The following is a 26,699-nucleotide window of genomic DNA, read 5'->3' as shown; positions in this document are numbered from 1 at the left end:
AGTAGATCAAGTGTTCACATTCTTCATCTCTGTGCTTGAAGGCTTGAAAAAAAACCCCCAACAACTGCCTTTTTGAAAAGAGGACCAAAAATGTTTCAAAGAAGATATTTTACAGCAAAGACCAGACTGAGACTCCAGTTTGCTTTGCTCTTTAAGTAATCAAGCAGTCTGGCATGGTACTGTGTACACATATGACACATATAACCTAAGGTTGTTGCAATACCAATACCAGTATCAGAAAATGCCCCTGAAACTGCTATCAGCAAGTATGAGAGTTTATGCATCGTTAACGCACATGTGTGAGCCCCGAAACAGGAACCTACTAGTTTACAGCAGCATCTCACTAAGTTTGTGGTCAGTGGGGGGAGAAAAACTTATCTCGGCATCAGAATGTGTTGCCACAAATAGTCTGGGGGACTGTGTATTTCCCAGCCACTCTTCTCCAGGAGCTGCAGATGCTTTAGTGGAGCTAAGGTCAACAGGACAAACCTGACTAAGTTACTGACTGACCAATCAGCAGTACCGTGAGTAATCGGAAAGGTTGTCGTGGTACCAGAATTTTAAATTTCAATACAATACTAGTTTAAAAATATGATACTCAATGCCTCTTTTGATATCAAGAGGCTCTTGCCTTTTGCCAGGCAGCCATTGTAAATAAGAATATGTTGCCCAAAGGTAAAATATAAAATGATTTTAAAAAACACAGCAAAAAGAAGAAAAAATCCTAGGCACATTAAGATTATTTTTCTTTTTAAAGTAGTCAACAACCTGCACACAGTGCCTGTAGAGGAAAAGCCACTGAATACTGTCTGGTAGTGATGTGTCGGTCGCGAACGATCCGGATCTTAGAGCCGGCTCTTTGAAGTGAACGACGGGAACTGGCTCTTGATTGGGAGCCGATTTGTTTTTTTTCTCCTCTTTTTTTCTGTTAAAGTCGCACATGATTGGTGGCGTGTGTGTGTGTCCACACTGAGTAGAAGGGGGAGGGGAGGGGTTATAGACACACACACAATGAGAACAAGTGGGAGGGAGACGAGAGAGAACATGCGCTACAGACAGAGACAACACACATGAAAGGTGAGAAAATACACTTGTTTGAGATGAACTGCGCCTCGCCTGGAAAGTAGACAAGATCAGGCGGCCGCAGCAGGAAGTGGAGACGAAAATCTACAGTCGTAGTTGGACAGTTTTCAACAGAGTTAAGAGAGAATAGAGGAAGAGACCACCTGTAGGTTACCTGTAGTCTGCAGACCACGATCATAGCTGAAGAAATAAAGTGTGTTCTTGATCGCTGATTGAGGTTAAAATAGAAGAGATCCCCCTTCTGATACATGTAACATCTGTTCTTTTATCTGCCTTGTAAAACCAAGTCATATATAAGTCATATAACCTTTATTATTATCAGATAAAATATCTGCTTGTTGACAGATTAAAACTTCATTGCACAACAGAAGACTAATATATCCAGTGTTAAATATTACAGTTACCTAATTGCCTAATATTGTAGCACTCTCCTCCATGTTGAGTATGTTGAGTATATAAATAAAGCCATATAAATAATAAACATTTGATATAATGTATGTTTTTTAGATTAGTAATTCATTTTACATTATTTTTGGTAATAAATTAATTTGAGCAACAAAAAATCTGAGGAGCCACTTGGGAGCCGAAAGAGCCGGCTCTTTTTAGGGAGCCGAGCCAAAAGAACCAGCTCGCTAAAAAGAGCCGGAATTCCCATCACTACTGTCTGGTTGTGCGACTGCAAGACAAATTTCAGGCAGGAAAATTGAGACTTTCTTTCTTTCTTTCTCTTTTACAACTTTGGTACTTTCAGTACTAATAAGTAATAATCTAATACACGTGGTATTCAAAAAGTATTGAGGTATATATACTTTTGACAACTTTAGTACCCAGTTTATATGTTGTACATAAGCTTAGAATCTCAAATCTGTTATTGAACAGTGAATACAGACGCTGTTGTTTTAATCTTCATTTGGTTTGTTTTTATGGGGATCTGTGGTAAGACCCAGAGCTGACATTTCAAGTTATCTTTCTTTTATGACTGTGAACTGTACTGTGGACTGAGGTTGGGCTTATGGGGAAAACAAAATGGATTCTTTACCGAGTAGACTGAACTTTGGGATTTCTTTCTTAATGCACTGATATTGGATCAATACTCAGAAGGAAAAAGTGGTATTGGAACATGTGATAGTGATACAAGTACGCAAGTCTATGCACCAATCCAATACCACATAATTCATTAGCCCTGAAACAGGGCCCTGCCACTTCCCAGGCCGGACCCATATGCCAAACGGTTTTTAACATGAGCCAGGCCATACCATAGCAATCACATCACAGTGATGCAGGGTTAGTAGTATACAGCTGTTAAAAAGTAATAAATGTGTATGTATACTAGGGGCGTGTATCTCACTGACTGAGACAGATTCGATACGATTTGATACGTTAATACATGTTCAATGATAAGATATATTTTCAAATTTTTAAATGGCCAATGATTCAGTTTGATTCAATTCAGCTCTGTCACGATACGATTCAGTATGATGAAATACAAGACAATGCGATGTGTGAATCTTTACATTTTGATTCAATTAATTCTACATTTGTGAGTGCCATTAGTTGCAAAAATACATCCTGATAGTTTTACTAAACATTGTTACAGCAGAGACAGAGAGAAGGAGACATTTCAGTGGTGTTAACATCTTATTATGAGTCTCATGTGTAAATGAGAATCTGTGAACAACCTTAAAATATTATTATTTTTGCAGTATGATGATCTGCTGCTTTGGTTTGTATGAAGAGTGCTGTGGTTTTGATTAGTGTGAACAGTGCTGCTCTGTGTTACCTGCTCTCACAGTGACATGATGTCTTTGTGGGTCAGACTTGTGTCTCTGTTCACTGCTGTCCGACACGTTTTGCATAAACGATTCGCAGCAGTGTTTCTCATCTTTCTTAGAAAACCCAAACTTATTCTACACTTGCGCGCTATGAAAGTGTTGGTGTGACGCGGTACAATGTCACATCTGTCGCTGTTTTCAGCGTGGTCGTCTAGTGAGCGCGGTGCAGGCAGAGGCAGTCGGAGACAAAATGGAGGAACGTTACAGTGGCTGCTCCTTGATGCCAAAAATGAAACACATGCACGTCCTAATGAAATGTATCAATACGCTATTGCTGCATCGATTTGTTTCTGATTCATATTCAGCTTTTTGGCAATAGAGGCCGCTGAACTGATGCACTCGTATCTTACACATTTAAGTCAGATGTATTGGATGCATGAGTGAATCGTGACACCCGTAATGTATACCTTTTTTCTAATATACTGGTATTGGATTAGTATTTAGAAATAGCTGATATACAAAGTTCAGGTATTGGAATCTTTACAGGAATCAGAAAGAAGAAATGGCATCAGATATCTGTAATATCTTGGCCTACCCTGGTTTTGTTCTGATAGGGACATGCATAGATAATATATCACAATATGTTTGGCAGTCATGAAGAGGAGATGCCAACATGTCAAAATATGTTGTTGCCTGCAGGACTAGATCACACTCCAGAAGCCTCTTAGCATTTTCCATCATATGGTGGCTCACAAGGGCATCGGTGAAGTGTGTGTGGATTTGTGTACGCATGATGTGTGTATGTGCGTCTGTTGATCCACTTCTGCATGTATTACAATGAGAGCGAACAGGATCTAGTCTTCGTTTCTTATTTTCATTATTATTATCCTTTACAGATTTGCTTCAGCTGCACTGTAATATTTGTGTGTTACAGAGGTAAAATGAGAACATTGATTTCAGTTACCACTTAGCCACTAGTCTCGGGTCCTGCAAGCCCGGCAGTTTGTACAAAACAAGATGAATGTGATGGAAACTGTAATACAATTACTAATGACAAATCACATCCCGTAGATTTCTAGCTCAGCAGTATGTATGCACACGCGCACCGGCACACACATGGACACATGTCTGCACGCGCTCACAGAAGGGTGTGGATCATATTGGGATTGCTTTAAGATAAATACTTATTGGATTAACGGCCAGAGATTGTGCAGTTGGATAGGGATTCACCAAGGCAGAGATCCATCACTTTGGCAGCATCGTGCTGGAATGCCGCTCCACAAAAAGAAACAGGAGTAGTATTCAGTGATCCTGGAAGTGTTTTGACATCAGAAACTGATGCGAGTCACATTACTAGTGATCAGGGACACACAGCCACGCATTTGTGACTAAAAAGTAGGTGTCTGAACGAGGTGAAGACACCGTAGTAGGTCACAGTTAGACCGCATCCCCTCTTGTTGCACTACACTGCTCTTCTTTAGCAGATTGACCTCTGTTGTGGTATTATTTAGGTCAACCCACACTGAGTGGAAGTGACACTAAGCTTCCCTGCTGAAGTTCCCTAACTGAAATATCTTATTACAACTGTCCAGTGGATTTGCATGACAAACATGATTGCTGATCGTTGTTTGAGATGTGGAACATGTTGCACTGGGTATGAAACGGTTATTGGTTTCTCGATAAACCGTGGTAAAATTCCTGCTGAATCGTATCACTGTTTCAAATTTTAATTATCATTAAAACCATGAATGTCATGAAATGAGTTCAGTGTGTGTATCAGTAGTTTTTCAACAATACCATGATAATACTGCTAACCATGAGAGTTAGTTAGATAGTATAGAAACTTTTATGACGGATATTGTGGTGTTCTGCAGACAGACTGACTTTCTGTGCTCCCCCTCCTCATGACCTATATGCTGTCTGTTTCACTTTAACAGCATGGCGCATAATGACTGTAAATGGTACCACATAATAAGGTCAAACATGGCAACCATTATGCAAAGAAAGTAGGAACCAGCCAGTCATTTCAAATTGATTTTCAGTTCATAAATTAGTTGCATCTGTCTTCTTCCCCCTTCTCATCAGAGATGAAGATTCTCCTAGTTGGCTTCTTTGGGATGAAATGAGTGGTTGGAAAGTCCCCATCACTTAATCACCTGGGTAAATAATCAGTTTGGGCCAGATCAGGTGGAACCAGAGCATGGCAAACGTGGGCATCGTTCGTTAATGTTTCCCAAAGAAGGAGGAGAATTAAAAAGAGGAACTTGTTGGTCAGTAGTTTCAGTAAAAGATTTGTGACGATAAAGCCATCTGTTTGGGTTTATTTATTTTATGAATAGTTGTCAGCATTTGCGTACTATCATGGGCTATTACGTCTGCAGGGGTATTATTTCAAGCTGTTGACCCTCCCCGCTTTAGAACATTTTTTACTAATGTGACTTTACCAATGTGTCCAAGAATAACATGGCTAAACGCTCTGTCCTTTTCCCCTCTTGTCCGCAGTGAATGAATATGTGTTCATGGTCCAAGCCAGAGGGATCCAGATCAGGGAGAACGTGAAAAACATCGGGGCTCAGGTTCTGGAGCAGGTGGTGAGAGGAGCATACAACATCAATGGCACAGGTAATAACCGAGGTGTATCAGGAATGTTTGGTTATGTGGACGTGAATGCACTTTCCACCATAAAGGAAGTAGAGCTGCTGTGGTTGAGTCTGTCCCAGTCTTGCCTTTAGTGATTCATGCATGTGTATGGGGTACTTAGCTCAGGCAGTAGGGAAAGAGGTGAACAAATAAAGAAGCATTGATACATAACAATAGAGCATGCAGATAAAGATTGGATTAAACTCCTGCTGACGGTGATGTTGATAACTTTGTGTGTGTCACTCCAGATTATTCTTATGACTTCAACATGAGTGAGAGTGATGCTCCTCCCACTACGTACCTCCCTGAGGGTTTCACCTACCTCCCCTCTCAGGTTTGCCCCGAGAGGCTGCTCTCCATGAGTAAGTGCACTCTTTAAGTTTTGATTTCAAGTCAATTCAGTCCTGGCCGATCATTCTGTAATACATGTAAGCCACAACATGAGAGAAATGCCACTTTCTCCTCCACCTTCTCCGTGGTCGATCTTTAATGATTAACTGATGGTTGTTCTACAGCCTTAATGAGCCTGATAAAATGTTTCCTTAAGTGGATTTTGATTGTGCCTCTCTTAATATTTGTACAAATAATCAGTAGTATAATGGCTGAGGGTTTGTGCTTTATTTCAGTTTTGATTGATGGTGCATGCAAATATGCTGTAATGGTACAAAAATAGCTGAAAGGGGTAATTCAGATTATTTGAAGTGGGGTTGTATGAGATGCTTATTGATACTCAGTATGTTACCAACAGCAGTTTGCTGTCGATACAACCCCAGTTTGGAGAAGCAGAGAGGAGTACTTGCACAGAAGCTAAGCAATGTACTGCTGTGGACAGGGTCAGCGGCAAAACATATTTTAGACACTCAAAAAGACCCACACCATCATTTTAAGTGGACTCAATATTTAAAATATTTTCACTGCTTTATCTTGCCATCAGACAGACGTTTCTAATGGGAAATCACTGTTATATAACTCAAATGTCTCTCTCTCTCTCTCATTCAACCAGGCTCAGTGGCAAAATCAGTCATTTTACTTCACAAAACAACTATAGATGGGCATTGCCTGTCTTCTGTGAGGTAAAATGACTGATTTTGCATACTGAGTTTGGTTGGTTTTTAGAGAGAGATATTTGACCTGTATAAGGGCAGTTTCACATCAGAAAACGCTGTCTAACGGCAAGGTTAGATGGTAAAAATACTCTTAATATAGCGTACACTTAAACCGATAGATGGGAACATTTTTAGATGGGTTTTAGATGGATTTTTTCTAATATGTTTTGCTGATACTCCTCTCTGTTTCTCCAAACTGAGGGTGTGCTGACCTCCATCTACTGTAGTTAATACACTGACTGCCTTATACAACTCCACTTTAAATAATCTGAACTATCCCTTTAACCCAGCAGTTTATGCCTGAAATAGCTCTACTATTAAAGATTTTGATGAAAGCTGTTCTTTTTCCCCCTCCTCCCTCCTTTTCCATACCTCTTACTATTGTCATTAACATTTCTCCATCTAATTCCTTTTAATCTTTTTCCCTCGTTCCTCTCTTTACTATTCCACCTTATTCACTCTCTCTATATGTCTTTCTCACTCTTGTGGCTTTTTCCTGGCTCATACAATCTGTCTCCCTCTCTGTTTATCCCCTGACATACGCAGAGGGCAGGTTGCAGGTGAATATGAGCGAGGTATCTTTGGAGGAGGTGGAGAGATCCTTGCTGGAGGGAGAGCCTAGCATAGCCCCAGGAGGCTACTGGAAGCCCACAGACTGTATACCTCGCTGGAAGGTAAGTGTGGCTGTGATATTATTCACTGAAAAGCTCTGTCGAATACACAGGCGGGTGAGTGGAGATACATAATGCAGAAGCTTCCATGCAGGCCTTGAGGGGTCAATGAATAGTTTTAGTATGAAACCGATCCAGATCTCAGCCCAACTGAACACCTATGTGACAAGTCTGAGCTGTGTGTTAGACATCGGCAGCCTTAAAAACACTAAACAGAAGTGGAAATGGAGTTCAGAGCCTTGCAGAGTCTTTGTAAGGTAGAGACTGGCATTTTGCAGGAATCTTGTGGGTCACAGGATTCCTGTGGGATTCCTGCTGGATGGGAGTCAATTTCACTATTCATCACAGGACTGGGACTGGACAGGAAAGAAAGTCAAAGGCAGTGGGTGGGACAGGAATCATGAGAACAATAGTCAGTTTTTATATATAAATATAGTTTTAATATGAATAAACTTTAATTCTGTTTGTTCTGATGCTTTTACAGTTCTTTTTATTCTTTCCCGTCTGCACTGGTTTCTAGTTATGACTCGCCCTGCTCTGACTCTGATTCGTTAGTACTCATTGTCTTTCTTGGTTTGGGTTGGTCAGGTTCAGACATGAGGAGTAATATTTGGTAGGATTAGGGTAAGATGAGGCCAGAGAGTCACTTCTGTGTCACTCTCTAATGTAAGGGGGCATAGAAGCGTTACGGGGCGTTTTTTTTTCTTAACCTATTTGTAAAGTATGTTACAGTACATTTTTACTGTAGTTGTCTTGTCCAATTGCTTCAGTATGGTTTGCTGCATTTTGGTGATATTAGCTGTAGTTAAACCCCCCAAAAAACCTCAGTAGCGTTTGGTTTGTGGTGCTGTAAGTGCCAAAAGATTACAGCAATACATTTTATTATAGAAAATATTGAGTATCACATGATTATATTTTGTGATACTGTATTGTAGTGATACTCAAAACTTTGTGGCAGTGGTTCATTTTGGGTTGTGTTTAAGTCTTTTCTTAACTCAAATGTTAAACATATGGTGGTTTGTTCTCTACACAACGATAGATTTCCTAAAATTAGATTGAAAAAAAAAAAAATCTTCCTCAGTTTTGCCAAAAAAAATGTTTTTTCATTCACTTGAGGTGGTTGTTGTCTTTTTGAAAAGAGTTAATGAGCTTAATAGTTGATTATAGGGAATTGTCCTAATAAGTTCTGATGTAGTGAACCACACATGACTGAGCAGCTGTTTCCTGCTCAGACCTTCTCCTCACTGCTGCCATGGCTCTGTCACACATCCGTGATCACTCCACACGGACCTGATGGAACATTCCTCACATGTCATATTTCCCTTGTGTTCTCTACATTGTTTTTCACTGTCTGAGGTTCAACTTATACTCTATTAATTACACCATATTGTTGCATCCTCTTCTCCTGAAATGGTATCATGGTTTTGCACCTGCAGAGTTGCTGCCACCCACTGCTTATCTCGATGAACCAGTTCCTAATAATCTCATAATGTGGCGAATGGCAGTGAGCATTCAACTCGAGCTTTCTATTGCCGATTTACTCAAAATTCGGTGAAACTTTGTGATACATTTAGATGGAAACCAGGCTACTGTCGCTCAGGCTAATGCACAGATCTAGTTGCAAACAGTTTAATTGAAAACTGCCACCTACCAGAGTATTTATAACAACTCAGTCCCTAATAAGTGTTGTACACAAAGCTGAATCATCCTGAGCAACCATGTCCCTCTAGGGAACAGGCATTGCAGCCAAGTGTTTTGCATACATTTTTATTGCCTTGATCGTTTGAGCTGATCAGATGCAGATCACACTGAATGTGCCTTTAGTGTTGCACTGAGAAAGAAATGGCGGGGAGGATTATCAGTGGAAGTTTGCAGCGTTCACAGTCCCATGATACAGTGCACATACATTAACTGGCATGACTAACACATGTCCCATGTCTACAGTATGTGTCATACACATGCCTTTCCAACAACTGCCAAATCGGGATGATGTGGCTGTTCTGTCGTGACACAGAAATGCAAAAAATGTGCACTTGAAGTCACATATCACAGAGTAAAAAAGCACAAGAAGCAGGCCAACATGAATTCAGCCCTTTCTTTGGGCTTCACAGCACCGTTTCATACTTGAACCAGCCACATCTACTATGTGCTATTTTTCTATCACTCTGTGTTTTTGTCCAACGGAGCAATCCTGCTTGCCATCTGTCTGTCTGTCTCTCACATTCATTTGCCCTGAGGGACTGTGTATGCTCTGACAACCGACTCCCTCTCTTTCTGTCTCTCTGTCTCTCCTGTTAGCTAGCACTCTCTCCGTCATCCACTCTGATAGTCTCTCTCTCTCATAGCCACACATTGTTTTCCCTTTCTCGTGCTTTTTGTTCCTTCCTGTGACAGTTTGCTTTTTACTGAGCTTCAAAAGAAACTTAAAAACGGGGACTGTCACAGCTACCGCTCTATGGGGACAAATAAACACCTTTCACAGGCATTTAGTGCCTCGGTGCCTCTGTGATTGATGCATGCCAGATCTCATTGTGAAAATAAGATTTCAACAAACTGACACTTCCTTGTCAGGAGTCTTCATGGTAATTAATGTTTTTTTTTTGGTGCTATATTCACTCACACTCTTTCATTTACCTCCTGCTGAGAGATCACAACTCTCAGAAACATTAACTTTGTTCAAACAAAGGTTGCTCTATGCCTCTGTGGCCCCCCATATATTTATAAGCGTGCTATTTCATATCTGTTGTGCTATTATCCATTTTGTGTCCCTAGGTGGCAATCCTAGTCCCATTCAGGAACCGACATGAACACTTACCCATCCTCCTGAGACACCTGGTGCCAGTGCTACAGAGGCAGAGACTCCAGTTTGCCTTTTATTTCGTAGAGCAGGTATGGACACGTCTCTTGGCAGCCATTGCCAGGGAGTCACTTATTCACTTGTGTTAAATAAACAGGAAGCAGGACATTAGTTTCTTTCTCATTTGGTAATAAAGTCTGTGGTTTACATATGGGGACATTTTTATATACATGCTGTCTTCTTTACACTTTTTTTTTGCCTAGACTTGATGTATCATAGTTGTTTGCATTTTATATCCAACTCAATGTCCAGTACACATGACTGTGTGCTTCATAATCTGATTCCCTGGCTTTCATTTAAGGGACAGCTCACCCGAAAATCAGCAATACATATTTTTGGCCTAAGGAAATATATCTATATGTATATATGTATAGTGGATTTGGGGGTGAAATGTCCCTTTAAGCCCAAGGAGACAGCAGCATTGGTGTATTTTATATACAAACCATACTGGGTAAACTGCCTTCATATCTGTGTAATCTAAGAGCTTTTATGATTTTCGCTTCACTAGATGGCTGCTCTACCAGGTACCCAGGATTTGCTGAGAACCTGGTAGAGCAGCCTGGTCATGGAATAACCCCTCACCACTTTGTCTTCCTGGGAGACAAATCTGTTTAATTAAAGAGTGCAGTTGATATTCCTAAGCTTGATTTTACGTATCTGTTGTCTCTGGTCTGTTTTTGATCAACTGTATTTTATAATTTTTCTAACTTGTAATGGCGTGCTATCCAGGTGAGAAATAATAAAAATAAATGTATAACAACCTACAAAAACATGAATTATTATAACATTAAAGCATTTCTGTTGTCTTTAGGCGGGCACAGAGCCATTTAACCGAGCCATGTTGTTCAACGTCGGCTACAAGGAGGCGATGAAGGACATGGACTGGGACTGTCTGATCTTCCATGACGTGGACCACCTCATGGAGAACGACAGAAACTACTACGGCTGCACAGACATGCCCCGACACTTTGCGGTCAAACTTGACAAGTACTCCTACATGTGAGTCCTGATTCTGTCTCTATGGGCATGTATACAGCAAATGTATCTTTTACTTAATATGAATTTAATATCTGTAATTGTCCTCCCCAGGCTCCCGTATAATGAGTTCTTCGGTGGTGTCAGTGGCCTGACGGTGAAGCAGTTCAAAAAGATTAATGGATTTCCTAATGCATTCTGGGGCTGGGGAGGAGAGGACGATGACCTCTGGAACAGGTGAGGGGAACGCGCACACACACACACACACACACACACACACACACACACACACACACACAATCCTGTCTGACAGAGCTGACAGTATCGTTGACATTAGGCGTGCTCAAGAGATGGGTTAGGCCAGTTGGGATACAGCAGGCTTTTGTAATAGTTTTTTGTGTTTTTTTTTTTTTTCATTGCCTCACAGCGTTGTTGTCCCTCCCCCACCTACAGTACACAGTTCTCAGGCAGCTGTACACACTCAGGCCTTTCTATACACACTGGCAGCTCTAATTGATTGGCTTGTGTAATGTTTCTGTATGTAATGGTGCCTTTTGTGTACAGTTACTGTGAAACCTCTCCCTCACATATTATTATTCATCCATATGACTCTGCACCCACTGTCAGTATGATATGATCATTATCCTTTCAATGCAAATATGACAATAAAAGCCTGTGTGCATTATGGATTAATGAGCGATAAATATTTGTTTAGGGTGCGGTATGCCAATCACACAGTAAGCAGACCACATGGAGACCTGGGACGCTATATGTCAATTCCTCATCACCATCGTGGGGAAGTCCAGTTCCTGGGAAGGTAAGTGTCTGTGCATGCACACACACGCACACACACACATCCTCACCCTTTGGTTAAAAGTGGAAGCTGATAATTGGAATGAGGCTTAGGCTCATGTGGTGTAAGCCAGTCACATGAACAGCCAGAACAGTGACTTTGAGAGAATTTCAACTCTTTTAAAGACTTTGCATGTGATATGCTCGTATGCTTCAGGGCTGAATTCCAATCATGCTCTCTCTGCTCAAATTCTAAGTTACTTAAAACAACCCAAGGAATAAATGTTTCTTTCATTTGTTAAAAAGAAACTTTAAGGAGCTGATACCAGGTAGGAAATACAAATAATTAATATAAATATGAATCTAAAATTGTTTTTGTAAATCTATAAATGTCTTATGAAATTGTAATGATTAATTCAAGTGTATTTATGCCAAGGCAAGCTTTATACAGTAAAACTTTCAAATTACAAATTGCATGAAACATAATTCCATGCGATTAACACAAGCAATTCAAAAATAATCAGAAGTCTAATGCAACATGTTTATTTTACTACTCATTCACGTTTGTTTGTTGACAGCGTTACCAAGAGGTCATCCAAGAGACCATCTTCAGTTTTATTATTTTGCTCATTTTGGTGAAATCAGTTGAGTTCAGTTGAAATGATACTACATCAACGTTTCATTGATGTAATCATACTAGACATATTAAAAGTTAAAAGAAAACGTATGCAGTTTAAAATGAAGGTGTTAGTTTCACTTAAGTTTCAACCAACTAAAGTTGCATGAAAGTGTCACTGTGTAAAAGCCCGCCAAGCAAGACCGCAGTAACCTGTTCATGAATCGTTTCAGTGGAAATAAATATGCAGCTCCCACTTTCCATTGAAACCACAGATAACAGCACTGTCAACGGCTTTTTTTACCTTTGAGTAACACTGTGTAGGTTGACGAAACCTGTTCTTCAACATAGTGTCTCATTGTTTATTAACACTCAGGTTCCCTCAATCTAACTTGCGTAACCTGAACTGGAAACTAGTTCCCCATTGCACTGGAAGCAGAACTGTTGCAAACTGTTATATCTCGTCTCCTCTCCTGACTGATGTTTCGTGTGCTCTTGCAGGTATAGTCTACTACGCCACTCAAAGGAGAGACAGAAAGTGGATGGTCTCAACAATCTGAACTACTCCCCCCTAGTGTCCAGGAGGCCTCTCTACACCAACATCACAGTCAGCTTGAGCAGAAAGCTTGCACCCATAGCTGACTACTGACATAGGCACAGCTGGACTGCAAAAACACCTGGGAATTAAAGTCCTCTCGGACATCAGCCATATCTCACCAGTTGCAGCACTGCTTTAGGACTTTTTCGTTGATTGATTCTTTGCTTTGTTTCTTTTGTTTGTATGCAAAAAAAAGGAGACTCACACAAGTATGTTGGGTAAATCATATAAGAAATTACAGATAAAATGCTGCACTTGCTTGTGCCACAGTCCATCACTCCTCTCATCTGGGCTTATCTAGCATTCAGTCTCCACATGCCTTTTGCACCATTTTGGCCTTCAGCATCCATTCATCCGTTCATTCATCTTCTTATTCAGTCAACGATTAGCTCAGCCCTACACTATTGTGCTTGTTTATTAAAATAGGCCATGACACGCGTGCACATTCATGACGTGGTCCCCCGAGGATTTCAATTTTCACTTTCCTCTTCTTAGTTTAACAAATGCAGTAAAACCTGTGAAAAACATTTGCATGCACACATGACCACACAGCAACTTTTAACCGAGTGGATTCATGCAGCTGGTTCTGCAGAAGGTATGCCAAATCTACAGGTGAAGAGAGACAGAGAAAATGCTATAAAAAGAGTGCGTGTTGTCAGTCATGTTTGTGAAATAGTTAATCCTGAGTTTAGAGACTATTAATACCTTAATCATCTCTTACCGACTTTATTTTGTCCTGTGAACGTACCATTTTGAAGACTGTGATGTTTGTGTTTGCATAGTTGCATTGGATGTTCTGGCTGCCTGCGAGTGGCTGTATGTTGGAGAGCAATGCTCATCCTGTTAGCAATAAGCTGTAATATCTGACAGCAGAACTTAGACCCGACTTCCTCACTAATACAGATGCAATAGCATGGGTGCTAGCATACCCTCATTGGACGACAGAGAAGGAGTGACTGCGTATGCAAACTTCACATTCAACACACCTTTGCCTAAGCAAACATGCCGCCCTTTTCCAAACCCCTGTGTGTCTGTGTGTGTGTTTCTGTGTGTATAGAAGTGAGGGAGAGCTATGCAAATGGCCTGTGTGTATCCTGTTGTCAGCGCGAGGTCTTCAGGGTGACCTCGAGGAGGCCTCACCCCTGAAACCGTGACTTTAAAACCTCACTTCGCGTGAGTCCAGGCCAGGGAGAGACAGATAAACAGTTGCCGTTTTATTTTTAGAGCCCACATCCTTAATGTTTACTCACCTTCATTTTTTTACTGGAGAGAGTCGGAGGTAGAGAATACTTGATTGCTGTCACTGTCACTGGTGTTTACAGAAGCTTTTGCTTTGTTATTTTTCAGATTGTCTAGTGTTTGTAATACTGTTAGCCAGCCCTCCTCTACTGTGGGTGCTGTGCTGTTTAGCTCTACAACAACCAATCTATGGCTGCCTTTATTTTTTTTAACTGACAGTTCTTTATCTAGACGGGAAAAGCAGATCTTAATGCTTATTGAAGACGTCAGGTGATAAATCACTGACTAGCTTCGTTAGCTTGTTGTGAGTTTCTGTGTAAATCATACATCAGACTTAGGGATGTTGGTCCAAGTAGAGGTTTTTGTTCAGTGACATGCAGCCTAACACTGTGCACTGACACAGACAGCAGTTGCTAAAACATCCCCTCTCTGATTTGTGTGTTTGACAGTGTTGATTTTGAGTAAAATATCCCAATACTGTAAACATAGTTCAGTTTAAAAACAATTACAGACACTTTCTCCTCACTGTCTGTCCTCTAGTCATGCAGCTACTTCATTTCACACAAATCGCCTTGTATGCTTTTCTTATGATGTATCTTTTGGGGAAAAATGTGGGTGGTTGATAAACTATTGTGTTCCCACAATGAAATAAGAAGTTAAAGAGGCAGGACCTCATTTTATTTATTTGATCTTTTATGGATTATTTTCTGTAATTGTTCTTTTTTTTTTTTTTCTTGCGGTTGATGTGATGATGTAGTAGGTGACATATGACAGACTGTGTTAGATGCACTGAAACTTGTAGTTATGTGTATTTGTGTGGGATTGTGAGGTTCAGGTCTGTGTAAACAGGGAGCCGTTCCATTTCATTTAAATGCAAATAGCTGTTTTTTTTATGACATGGAACGGGACCTGTAGCCTGGTGTGTATTAATCTGCTGAACAGACACGTTGGAGGAAGCCATTTTGTGTGACAACCACAGGAAGAGCAAGACACCTAATCAGAAAATGCTAGTGGTCGCTGTCTTCCACCGAGCACCTCCTTTATTCTAATTGATAATCAATGGTGCTGACCTTCCAGAGCTCCCTTGGAGGGATTCTCTGTCTGTACGTGCTGACTGAACCAACCCTTATATCATAAAGGCTAGTATAAACAGGCAAAACATCCCTCTAGCTTTCGTGGCTCTGTCATTGAATTCCAACCTGCATATAAATGACATTTTTACATGCATACATTTGTATTTTTGAATAGTGCCTGGTTGCATTAACCACTTAGGCTAAGGTTTCCCTTGATTTTTCATCTAAGAATGCCTTAGGAAAAAATTAGTTTCATGAAATCACCCTAAGGGTTTTCTTTAAGATGTTGTAAGTATTTTGCCTTAGCTACTTAAGTATTCCCTTATGTGTTGGTAGAAGGTCCTTTGTGACCATTTTCTCTCTCAAAAGTGAAATAATTTGTGCAACATAAGACATTATCTGAATATATGCTGACTGAAGAAGAGGAAGAGATACCAACACAGATTCTTGTTAAAGAGTATAGCCTCAACTTTGTAGCTAGCTAGCTAGCTAAATGGTAACATAACTGTCTCATATATTAAAATGAGCTGTTATTTTAACTCACCACTTTTGCTGACTTTTGGCTCCTTTGTTGCTATCACAGCTATGTTTTCATATTTTTTATTACTTCATCTGCAGTTTGTTTCACAGCAGATTTCTGTCAGTTAGCTTATTTCTTACCACATCTTACTTCAGATCACATGCTTGCACTCTCCATATCCTTTGAGGAGAACCACTTTCTCATCTTCTTTTTCCTTTTCTTTCTATGTGTTGTCCAGTTTGGAGAAGTTAGCTAAGAAAGGTTAACTAAGGCCGTTAGCTAAGCTAAACAAGCAGAACGACATTTGTGTGATGTCGGAGGAAAAATGACAGCTGTGTGAACATGGCGCTGTCTAGTAACATTAAAGAATGCTGAGTCAAGCGTAACCTTGGTAACTGGAATGCCTGTGTGCTGTATATGACAGTAACTGCTGTGAAAGCCTTAGTCTAAACACTTAGGCAAGGAGATGGGGATTTATGCAACGATCCTAAACCCTTCGCTTGCTTAGGGGACAAACTTAAGTTTAAAAGTGGTGGTTTATGCGACTAGGCACTGTTGCCTTTTCATCCTGCCAGGCGAATGGTTCACTGCCACAAACAGAAGCACGTGTTTACCTCCTAGCCAATCAACCGAGGAGGTGCCCAGTGGAAGTCACGGACGCTAGCGGCATTTGTGTTAAGTTTTCTTTTCCACGTGTGTTTGAGTGAAATGGCTAAACCTTTCGAAAGGTTTAACTGTCCTCCATCTAGACTTTTAGAGAGGTTTTTATTTTGTTTTTCCAGCACTGATAAGAAATGATTTATAATAATAGTGACAGTATAGTGAACAACTCGCAGGTTCTTTTCTAGTTCGGGACACTTAACATAATATACTGTATATTCTACTTTTTCATTGCTTTAACTTAACAGCTAGATGGACGTATAGCAAAAGCCAAATGGTTTTTAGTTTGAGTGTTTCGGATGAAGATTCAGACCTTGAGTGTCCTCGCAATATAAAGAGGACCCCTGGATGACTTAGATGTTCTCAGAGTCAGCGTACTCCACAATGTAGAACGAGCAGCTTCATCAGCCATAACCACAAAGATGGGTCTTCTGTGACAATTAGATGATTAAGTAAAGGCAACAAATAAGTCAGCGCTCTCTTGCTTTTTCATTTAAAAACAGGATTGTTTTCAGTTGGTGATTATAAGAGCATGCTGGCTAGTCTTGTTCCTGTTTTATTATACTGTACATGGTCTCAGTCCAGACCAAGACCCAGCCTGCTGCTCACTTAAAGAGGCTTCACCGTAACATTAACTCACCTGCTCCGATCCATTCTGTGCCAGTTTAAATGAAGGGACCATTCTTTGGGCATCTGACAAAACTGGCAGCCTTAAAGCTTCTTAATTTATTGCAGTGTTTTTTCACTCGAGTTTTTATTTTTTTTATAAGCAAAAAATATTTAAATTGAAGAAAAAGGTGTATATCAAGAAAATGATCATTGTAAATATTGTTGTGTGTAGTGTTTTAGAAATTCTATAAGGTCTTAAATCACTACAGATGCTAGCAGAAAAGAACAAGGCTTTTGGAGGGATTGGTTGGGGTGGTCGATCCGGTGCCATTTTAAGTGCTAGTGAAGCTTAACACAGTGACATCAATGTTTTTACATCACCGCTTCGTAGCACAGCCTTTTTTTTTTAAAGAATAAAAAATATCCTTATCCCATCAATTTTAGATTTCTCTCACAAGCTCTGAGGTGTTCTGCGTTCCCGAGGCCTCCCTGTGCTCAATAAGCTGTAGCAGTTGAAGAGACGCATCATGCCGGACGTAGGCATTGATCTTCAGATGAAGTTCACTGTCCTTGTGTCCGTCTGTGATGTCTCTTTGATGGTGACAGCAGTTGGGGTAAGGTGCAGGTTGGAGGGAAGCACTGCAGGACAACGATGTGTCAGCCAAAAACACCATATGCTTACAATGCAATGAGACACAGGCACCCAAACCAGCGACACAATCCACTCTAAAATCCACACAGATTCATTTTTTTTTTGTATGAAAGCTAACTATTAAAAAAAAAAAGAATACGGATTGCTAAATTCAAAATATATCTTCTCTGATTGTAAGGAGAGAACTTCTCCTTGAATTGAAGCCATTTGAAGCCACTTGTCAAAACTTGATGTCAGCCTTATGTGGATCTGTTTGTGTATCGGCATATTATCTTTTGATTATTGAAATTTGTATGATGGAGATTTTCTTTTATACCATCATTGTTATTGTCAAAAGTACACCAATAAAATGAAACTTGTAAAGATACAGTGCTGCATCACTGCCTGTGTTTTAATGTAGTTCTCTGTGTGTGATGACATCCAACTAATGTTAGTGTGCTGCCAGGAACCACTGGCTCTGCAAGCACTTCCTCGCAGTGTGGTCAGTGACTCTATTTAAAAAATTCTGAATAATGATGTGGTTATATTGCACAGCACAGCCGCTGCACAGAGTACACATGTGCACAGAGACATACTTCCTGTAAAGTAACATTTACTTCCCACTTCATTACTTATACAAAACGCAGAGCACAAACTGGCCACTGTCAAAACACAAGCTGCCAGTGAAAGGGCTCTACTGGGAATATTGTAATTTCAATAACATTTACTATGATGCTCATGTCTATAATGCATTATAATACATTACAGACACATAATTTATATTAATTTTATTTAGAAAGTTTAAACAGACAGCATTTGTGTAAATGTGTCAGTTCAGCCATCATGGCCAATTTTCAACTGTAGCCCCTAGGCAGCTGTAACGACAGCTACAAAGACACGCAAAATATATGAACAGTATGACAGCTACATGCATTATGAAATGATTTTAATCTATTACAACTTTGTTTGTGTAGACGGGGGACATCATCCATCCATCCATGTTCTGTAACCGCTTGTTCCAGAAGGGTCTGGAGCCTATCCCAGCTGACATTGGGCGAGAGGCGGGGTTCACCCTGGACAAGTCGCCAGCTCATCGCAGGGCTGACACATAGAGACAGACAACCACTCACACTCACACCTACGGGCTAATTTAGAGTCACCAATGAACCTAGCATGCATGTCTTTGGACTGTGGGAGGAAGCCGGAGAACCCGGAGAGAACCCACGCAGACACAGGGAGAACATGCCCCAGCCAGACCTTCTTGCTGTGAGGCAGCAGTGCTAACCACTGCACCACCGTGCTGCCTGACATGAGTAGATTCAATATGCTTTCATTTTATTTAAAGAAAACAATTAGCACTTATAGTGACTTATAACCAGCTTGTAGTTTATTATACCTGCTTATACCTTTTATAATTTTATAATTTTACTGAAAGCACCCAATGACCACTGATGCTATTAACCGATAATTTGTAATTGTACAACAATGATTATAATGCATTATAAAATGGTTACAAAGTTTTAACACTTGTAAAACACTATGATCCTTGAAAAAAATTGATCACCACTTATGAAGCATTATAATGTGTTATGAATAATTTTTATTATTAATTTTTATTACATAAACCATTGGATATTTATGAGAGCTTATAATTGTACATTGCTATTAGTGCAGTATAAAGCATTAGGTGTATAATGCAATATGATGTATAATGCATGCATTATAAAACAGTTAAGTATTATAACTACTGGTAATACACTATGACTTTCTATATATGACCATTTATAATGAAGTATTATAAATGCTGTATAATGTGCTTTGATATTGTTAAAATGCATTATGAATATTTATTGCCTATGGTTATGTCATAGTTATGTCACTATCATAGAAAGTGTTACCATTGTTTCAAATTTCACTTTCTGTAGTAAGCAAGACTGGGTCCATGAGGATATCCTGCTAAAACATCAAATACGTCTCTTGTTAACTTCGTATAATGACAGAAACTGTTTGCAAGTCTTCCAAAATGATCAATGTAAGGATTTCTAACTAAGTTTCTGTGTACATTGAAGACTTAATGCCAGCATGAGCAGCACTGAGGCTCTACACTGTAAGCAGGGAGATCTACAGCATCACGTCCCCTCTTAAACACTCCCGCCCAAACAGAGGATTATTGTTCATGTTTTTGGCTCTTGTGATCTACAGTTACCAAAAAAATCCCAGCGTCTTGAGACCAGATTCCTCTGCTTTAGTACACTTCTTTTAATAGCCCCACTCTCCACTTTTGTCACTCTGAGTGCTCTGCTGACAGTGTGTATGCACACATCCGGAGCCTGAGACAAAGATGATGCTTTGTTGGGACTGTCCAGCCTGTCACCCATAGAAGAAAGAACAGAGAGCAGAATGAGACGCTTTAAAGAGAGGTCACTTAAGATTCATTGAATCAGAGCAGCTCCAGCCCTGTGGCATTTAGCACATTAACTGCGCATCTCCGCTAGTTAACAGAAGTGACAGCTGATAATTTAATTATACTCTCAGAAAAGGAAATACTAAGTGGCATAGATGGGATATCTACATGGGAGTTTAAATGTATTTGTGCACCACTTCCCACACTGTTTTTCTCAGCGAAAAATAATGAAAAAGATGGCCATGGTAGTAATTAGCATAATGCACTGTATTTGAAAATATGCAAAAACACCTCCATTTATCCTGCTTGAAAATGCCCCTGTCTCTCTCCTGCTGTGTAACAGTAGCGGCAGTGTGTGTGAGAGACTTGGCAGAGGCACAGAGCCCGGCTGGAGCAGCCACATCTTAATGGAGTCTGGGAAACACAAGGCTTTGGTATGCTAACACCAGTGTTACTTAACTGTCAGACACACACAGAGGGCAGCTCTTGAGATCTCGAGAGTCGTCTTGGCATGCGTATACAACACACGCCGGCACACATACACATCCGTTATTAATTCATCCACATGCACCCCCTTGAGTGTTGTGCCTCTCAAAGGGCTTTGATGTCATTTGTGGTGCCTTTGCCTTTGTACGCTCCTTGAGTATGAGTGTTAGTGCACTTCTCAATATGGACTGGGTCTGTACCAACAAAGAATAAAATGATCTAAAATGAGCTCTAATCAAGGTATAACAAAACAAATGAGTAAATGCAGATTTAAAATTAAGCAGAGCTCTGTTGCACAATTAACAACTAATCTCAGGATGCTTTCACACCTAAAAGTTAGAATCAAGGTCCAAAACCAGGGTTTATCTTTTTGAAACACTGCTTACATCTGGTCTGGTTAGTTAGTTTCACACTGCAATTTAGCTAGCTAGCTTAAAAAAAATTAAATAAAAAAACACAATGTAATGTTGTTTGCTGGCTAAGTAAAATTTGAATGCTTTTGGAACCTAATAAAGTTGGGGGTTGTTTGCTAGCTAGCTTAAAAGTTAGCAAAACATTAGATTGTTTGCTAGCTACCTAAAAAAACAGTAGCTTGCTTTGCAGGTAAAAAAGTTAGGTAGCCTTCTTAGCCTACTCATGATGGCCCAGCAGAGAAGCTCTCATCAAGCGTTGTTGGCCAAATTAATGGAGCAATATTGACAAATAATAGAAAGCATACTGATTTAACAGATCAGTGTGATGAAAGAAAGAACAGACACATCATAATGTTGAGTCTGGCATTGTTAGAAAAAACTTCTTTTGGTATAACAGAATTCAGTAAAAATGCAGTAAAGCAGGTTGAATGGCTAGATCCATATCTTTAAATTTTCAGCCGCCAATACCCACAGACCAATCTTGGACTCACTGAGGCCTGTCACACGAGCAGTGGACAACTCCAAGTAAATTATATCGAGAAATGTGAGAATCCAGTTGCTCACTGAGAGCTTGTCTGGGTGTTTCCACCTTGTGGCAACCAATTTCTTGGCCGCAGTGAAGCCAGCAAGGATAAGTCTTTTCTGGAACCCAGAAGTTGGCAGCTGAGATGCATCATTTAAAAGTAAAGTAGCTGCTGATGCAGGCATAGTCAAAGAGAATATATCTGACAGTTGAGAGGAGATCCTGTTCCAAAAACAAGCGACAGGTGGGCATTCGTACCAGGAGCCCCCAGGGAACACAGGGAACCAGCCAGGACACCCATGAAGTGCAATCTTCTCGGAGTAAGGTCAATTCTACGGGCATAATTCAGGTGGATTTGTTGAAGATCTGGATTACAAGAGGTCAACAGAATATTAGTCCAAACTGAATCCCAATCAAAATCAGACCTCAAATCTGGGATATCATTTGTCCAAATTCTGTCTAAGGGAAGGTTTTTGTAAGAGGATTTGAGTGGGTAGGTATAAAATTCAATTCAAATTCAATTCTTTTCAATGGCTGATCCCATGGGACCCCATAGGCCCTAAGGGCTCCTCTGAGAGTGCAACATAATTTATATATTATATTTAATAAAAGTTAAACTAGTGATGTACAAATTGGATATTTTGCCAATACCTGATATGCTGATATTTTTCAAACTCATTTTGGCTGATATGAATATGAATATGGTAATAATGTCATAATTTGTCATAATGATCTGGATGACAGCTCTTGAGATGGCCAGTTACATTTGTAGTGTTGTGATAGAGTTATGTGCTTTGGCTCCTCCTCACATGACCAACACTGAGCAAATATCGCACATAGCAGCTTTGGTATCTGTTTGAGACACACTGCAGACATACTCACGTCATGTGTGCATGATTAAAGCATCATCATATCAACAGGAATATCGGAATTTCAAGCCAATCTGCCTGTGCTGATGACAATAATATTATGCATGCCTAGGTTAAACAATGCTTTAATCAAGTTTAAAACATAATTCTCATTGGTGCAGCCCAGCCACAAACAAGTTTGTGGCTTTCAGCTGTGCAGAATCATGTCACACTCTTCATCCACACTTGCTCTGTGCTCGTTTTTGTGCATGCATGTGTGTCTTCACTACACACACACCCTCAGCGCTGAGAAACAACCAGAGAGACATGCCCTTTAGCTTTCCACAGTTTTTAGCTTTGTGGGTACCTTCTATATGATATATGTGCTGACATCATGCATTAAAGGGTCCACGCTCTCAGATCTGGTTAAATCAGACGTTTGAGTTATAGAGAACAACAGTGCCTTATGGGAAATGGGGCGTGTGTGTGTGTGTGTGTGCTGTCTCATGCTGAAAAACAAGAAGCATGCAGAGGAAGAGAGAAGCCACCGAGCCCATGTGTGTGGATGTCACATGAATTTGTAACGCTGCTTGGTATTACATAACAGTTTGTCGTGGTCTCAGGTATGAGAATTACCCAGGATTACAGCAACATGCTCCCCCTCCTCTTTGATTCTCTCTTGTCATCCATCCTCTCCCTTCTGCTACAGCTTCTCCAGGTCACCAATAGGACAGTCCTTTGTGCGAATGCTGCTTCCCAAGGGACGGCAGAGCATGCAGCTGCGGTCGGGCCCCGGGGGTTTGGACTCACACCGCTGCTGTTTGCCCTGTTGTAGCTATAACTGTTTGTGTTTTGTGCATGTGTGTCTGAGCAGGCGTGTGTTCTCTCCAGCTCCTGTTGTGACGCCTGCCTGCTTTCCTGTCAGGATACATGGGACAGGAGCCGAGGGACGAGGAGTTTCTTGTAAACGCATCTGCTTCCGGTTCTCACATTCCTCATCCCCCTTGACACCGCTGTGCTCTCTTGTCTCGACGTCCGTCCTTTGCTCTCCTGCCTGCCCTGCCCTTGTCACATCCCTGTCTATCAGCTGGAGTATTCCCCTCAGCTCGCCTGCTCCTTGCACCGACTGTCACGGCCACACTTGTCCATTGTCTCTGCTCATTTTCTCTCTCTGACGCCATCTCACTGTACTAATTTATATCCACCCTACTGCTCATGATCGTCTCATTGTCATACCTCTGCCAGTTCAGTTACTCAATCATATCCATATTTTTGCTTTGCCTGTGACCTCCACCCTCTCCATCCGCTCTGTATTGCCCTCCAGCATTTTTATTTTTATGTCTCGCCCCTGGTTTTCATTATGCTCTACTCTTAGAAATCAGGGTTCCAAAAGGCTTGTTCCTGAAGAGCTGAGGTTCTACTCAGATCCATTTTCTTCTGAAGAACCCTGTTTTGAAGAAATTTTTTGTCAAGTGTTCTTCGTAAGACTAAGGGTTCCATTAAGAACCTTCTTCATCTAAAGAAACCTTTTTACAATGAAGAGTTCTTCAAAGATTGGCTGAAGGATTGTTTTGTACCATAATATAAGATGGTTCTTGGTAGAACCCCCTTGATGGGTTCAAGATAAAACCCCCTGAATACAAAAGCTTTTGCTGAGTTCTAGATAAAACCCTTTGATTATTAAAAGATTCTTGGTAGAAAGAATTGGAAAAAGATTGGAATATAAAAAGGTTCTCAGGAGAACTCCCTTGTTGGGTTCTTGATGAAACCCTTGGAATATAAAAAGGTTCCTGGTAGAACCCCTCGAGTGTGTTCTTGAAAAAAGCCCTTGGTATATAAAAACGCTCTTGGTAGAACGCCTTGGGTGTGCCCTAGATAAAACACTTGGAATATAATGAAGTTCTAGGTAGAACCCCCTTAGTATGTTCTAGATATAGGCCTCGGAATATAAAAAAATGTTCTTGGAAGCACCCCTTGGAGGTGTTCATGATAAAAACTGTTGGAATTTAAAAGGTTCTCAGCAGAATCACCTAGGTCGGCTTGTTTGGCACCCTTAAAAAGTGGAAAGGTTCTGGATAGAACCTCCAGAGAGGGTTCTGGATGCAACCATTGCATCATAGAAGGGTTCTTTGTAGAGCCTCTGATAGGGGGTTCTGTGTGATATCTTTCATAAATGGTTCTAAGTATAACTCTTAATTTGTTTTTCTAGGTAAAATTCTCTGAAAGGGGTCCAAGTGGAACTTTTCCAAAAGATTCCACACCAGGAACCATAAAGAACCCTTTATGGTTCTAGTTAGCACCTGTATTTCTGAGAGTGTGTGCTTTCTTCATCCTGTTCTGGTTCTCAGAGATGTTGTCTTTATAAAGTATGTGCTGATGCTGTAGAAGAGCTGCTGACGGAGCTTCAGCGCTGCGAGGTCAACTCATTTTTACAGCTCACTTCACTCAGCTTCATTCATTACCACTGAGTCTCACCTATGACCTCTTGACTCTGTGAACACTAATACCCTCCACACTCCCACCTAATGACCTCACCTTATCATCTGACCACCTCATGTGACCACAGTCTTGTGAGCTGGTGCGGTTTCCAACTGTAGCAAGATGAACTCATGCTGTTTCAATTACATTTTTTTTTTTAATCAAATGAGCACAGTTTCCTTCATGTATCAATTTGGTAAAGTCAGGGGTTTTGAACAAAAATGAATTTCTCTACAAAACTGCTTAGTCTGTGCAGGCACACCTCAGATTCCTCCAGCCAATGTGCTGCGCAGCATATATTAATGATACACTTCTGGTCCCCATTACACGCTGACAGCCAGTTAATCAGTGAGAGATGTTGCTGTCTTAAACTATACGCTGATATTCTGTGAAACCTGCAGACAGTGCAAACTGACTACAGGCTTAGTCATAATTCAAAATCTGTTTGCTGTCCTAAATTTGTGATAAAAGATATTCAGAAAAATGAATGTGATGCGGATTTTCAAAAACTGCTTTCAGAGGGTCGTTATTTTCAGGTTAACGCCGTGACTTGTCATTTGTTTTGACCATAAATTACTTATTGTCAAGGGTGGCCAGCAAACAGTTTATATTCCACAAAACCTTTAGTCGTTTCCAGTCAGTTCAGTTATTGTTTGTCTTTTTTCTCAACTTTTTAATTGACCTTTTCTTTTATTTATTGGCTCCACAGCCTGTTGGTGGAGGACAGAAACAGTCTGGACAATATTTTTAAGATTTGTTGAAGATTACTCGAGTGAAACAGAGTTCCTTTTGTGACCAGTAAGAAGGCAATCAAGGAGCAGATTCACCCTACCTGACCACATCTTAGCAAGTCAAATTTAAAGGGACATTTCACCCCAAAATCAAAAATACATATTTTTCCTCTTACCTGCACTCAGTAGGCAATTTAAGGGGGGTGGCGGCGGGTTGAAGGAGATACCATCCCTATTGTTACACCAAAATGTATTTCCCTTGTTAACCTGCCATCTGCATCTCAATTCCCTAATATCAGAGAGAGTGCAGGGGCAGAAGAGTTGTTTAGTTGAATATGTGAGTTTAGTCTGTTTGACTCATTGATCCTTATCTCACATTTGCCAAACTCAAGGCACCTCATTTTACGTGGCCCGCAGTACAGTTCAATGCTATACATTAGTTTCCATAAACTACATTTCCCAGAATGCAGCCCTGAAGGCATTCAATAATAATTGAATGCAGAGACAGTTATATAACAGTAGATACATTGAAAATCTTACACTTAGCCCTTCGAGGGCTTGGGATGAAAATTAGTTGCTTTGTGGGACTGAGGTTTGTTCAAGTTAGAAATATGGCCTCAACCATGGGGCACAGCAGACATTTTCATTTCGGATCTGTAATATCCTCTAAACTACATGGCTACAGGGGTGATGGTTTTAAAAAATACAGAACCATAAGAGTTGTTCTGGAAATGGCTCACTAGTCACGGGTGAATGAAACTGGGTCCATAACCCCTGTTAAAAATTAACAAAAAGAAAATCTGTGAAGCTGCTTATAACAAGGTCTGTGGATTATTTTGAGTAACTGGGTTATGATATGTGGAAAGAGACGTTGCTGTTGATTTTCTATCAGCTGAATGAAGAGAAGGCAGACATGTCTGCGACTGATATCCCAAAAACTCTGTAACTCACACCAATTCAATCTAGATGGATAA

The 26,699-nt window shown here is 40.4% G+C and overlaps 1 protein-coding gene across 1 annotated transcript in view; it reads left to right on the top strand.

Annotated features, from left to right (window-relative positions):
- The window catches only part of b4galt5 (UDP-Gal:betaGlcNAc beta 1,4- galactosyltransferase, polypeptide 5), a 43,932-nt gene extending 27,966 nt beyond the window's left edge, over positions 1-15,966 (top strand). The window contains exons 2-9 of the mRNA XM_084720941.1: positions 5,358-5,477; positions 5,744-5,857; positions 7,148-7,275; positions 10,045-10,161; positions 10,941-11,128; positions 11,219-11,341; positions 11,820-11,921; positions 13,014-15,966. Coding sequence (XP_084577067.1) covers positions 5,358-5,477; positions 5,744-5,857; positions 7,148-7,275; positions 10,045-10,161; positions 10,941-11,128; positions 11,219-11,341; positions 11,820-11,921; positions 13,014-13,161 — 1,040 coding nt within the window. The 3' untranslated portion in view covers positions 13,162-15,966. The remainder of the gene's footprint in view (positions 1-5,357; positions 5,478-5,743; positions 5,858-7,147; positions 7,276-10,044; positions 10,162-10,940; positions 11,129-11,218; positions 11,342-11,819; positions 11,922-13,013) is intronic.
- Positions 15,967-26,699: the final 10,733 nt, after the last annotated feature.

The sequence above is a fragment of the Lutjanus erythropterus genome, chromosome 6 (assembly GCF_056507025.1).
Source record: "Lutjanus erythropterus isolate fLutEry1 chromosome 6, fLutEry1.hap2, whole genome shotgun sequence".
NCBI classification, from domain to species: domain Eukaryota; kingdom Metazoa; phylum Chordata; class Actinopteri; order Lutjaniformes; family Lutjanidae; genus Lutjanus; species Lutjanus erythropterus.
Note: the sequence above shows the minus strand (reverse complement) of the source record. Positions and strands in the feature narration are given on the sequence as shown.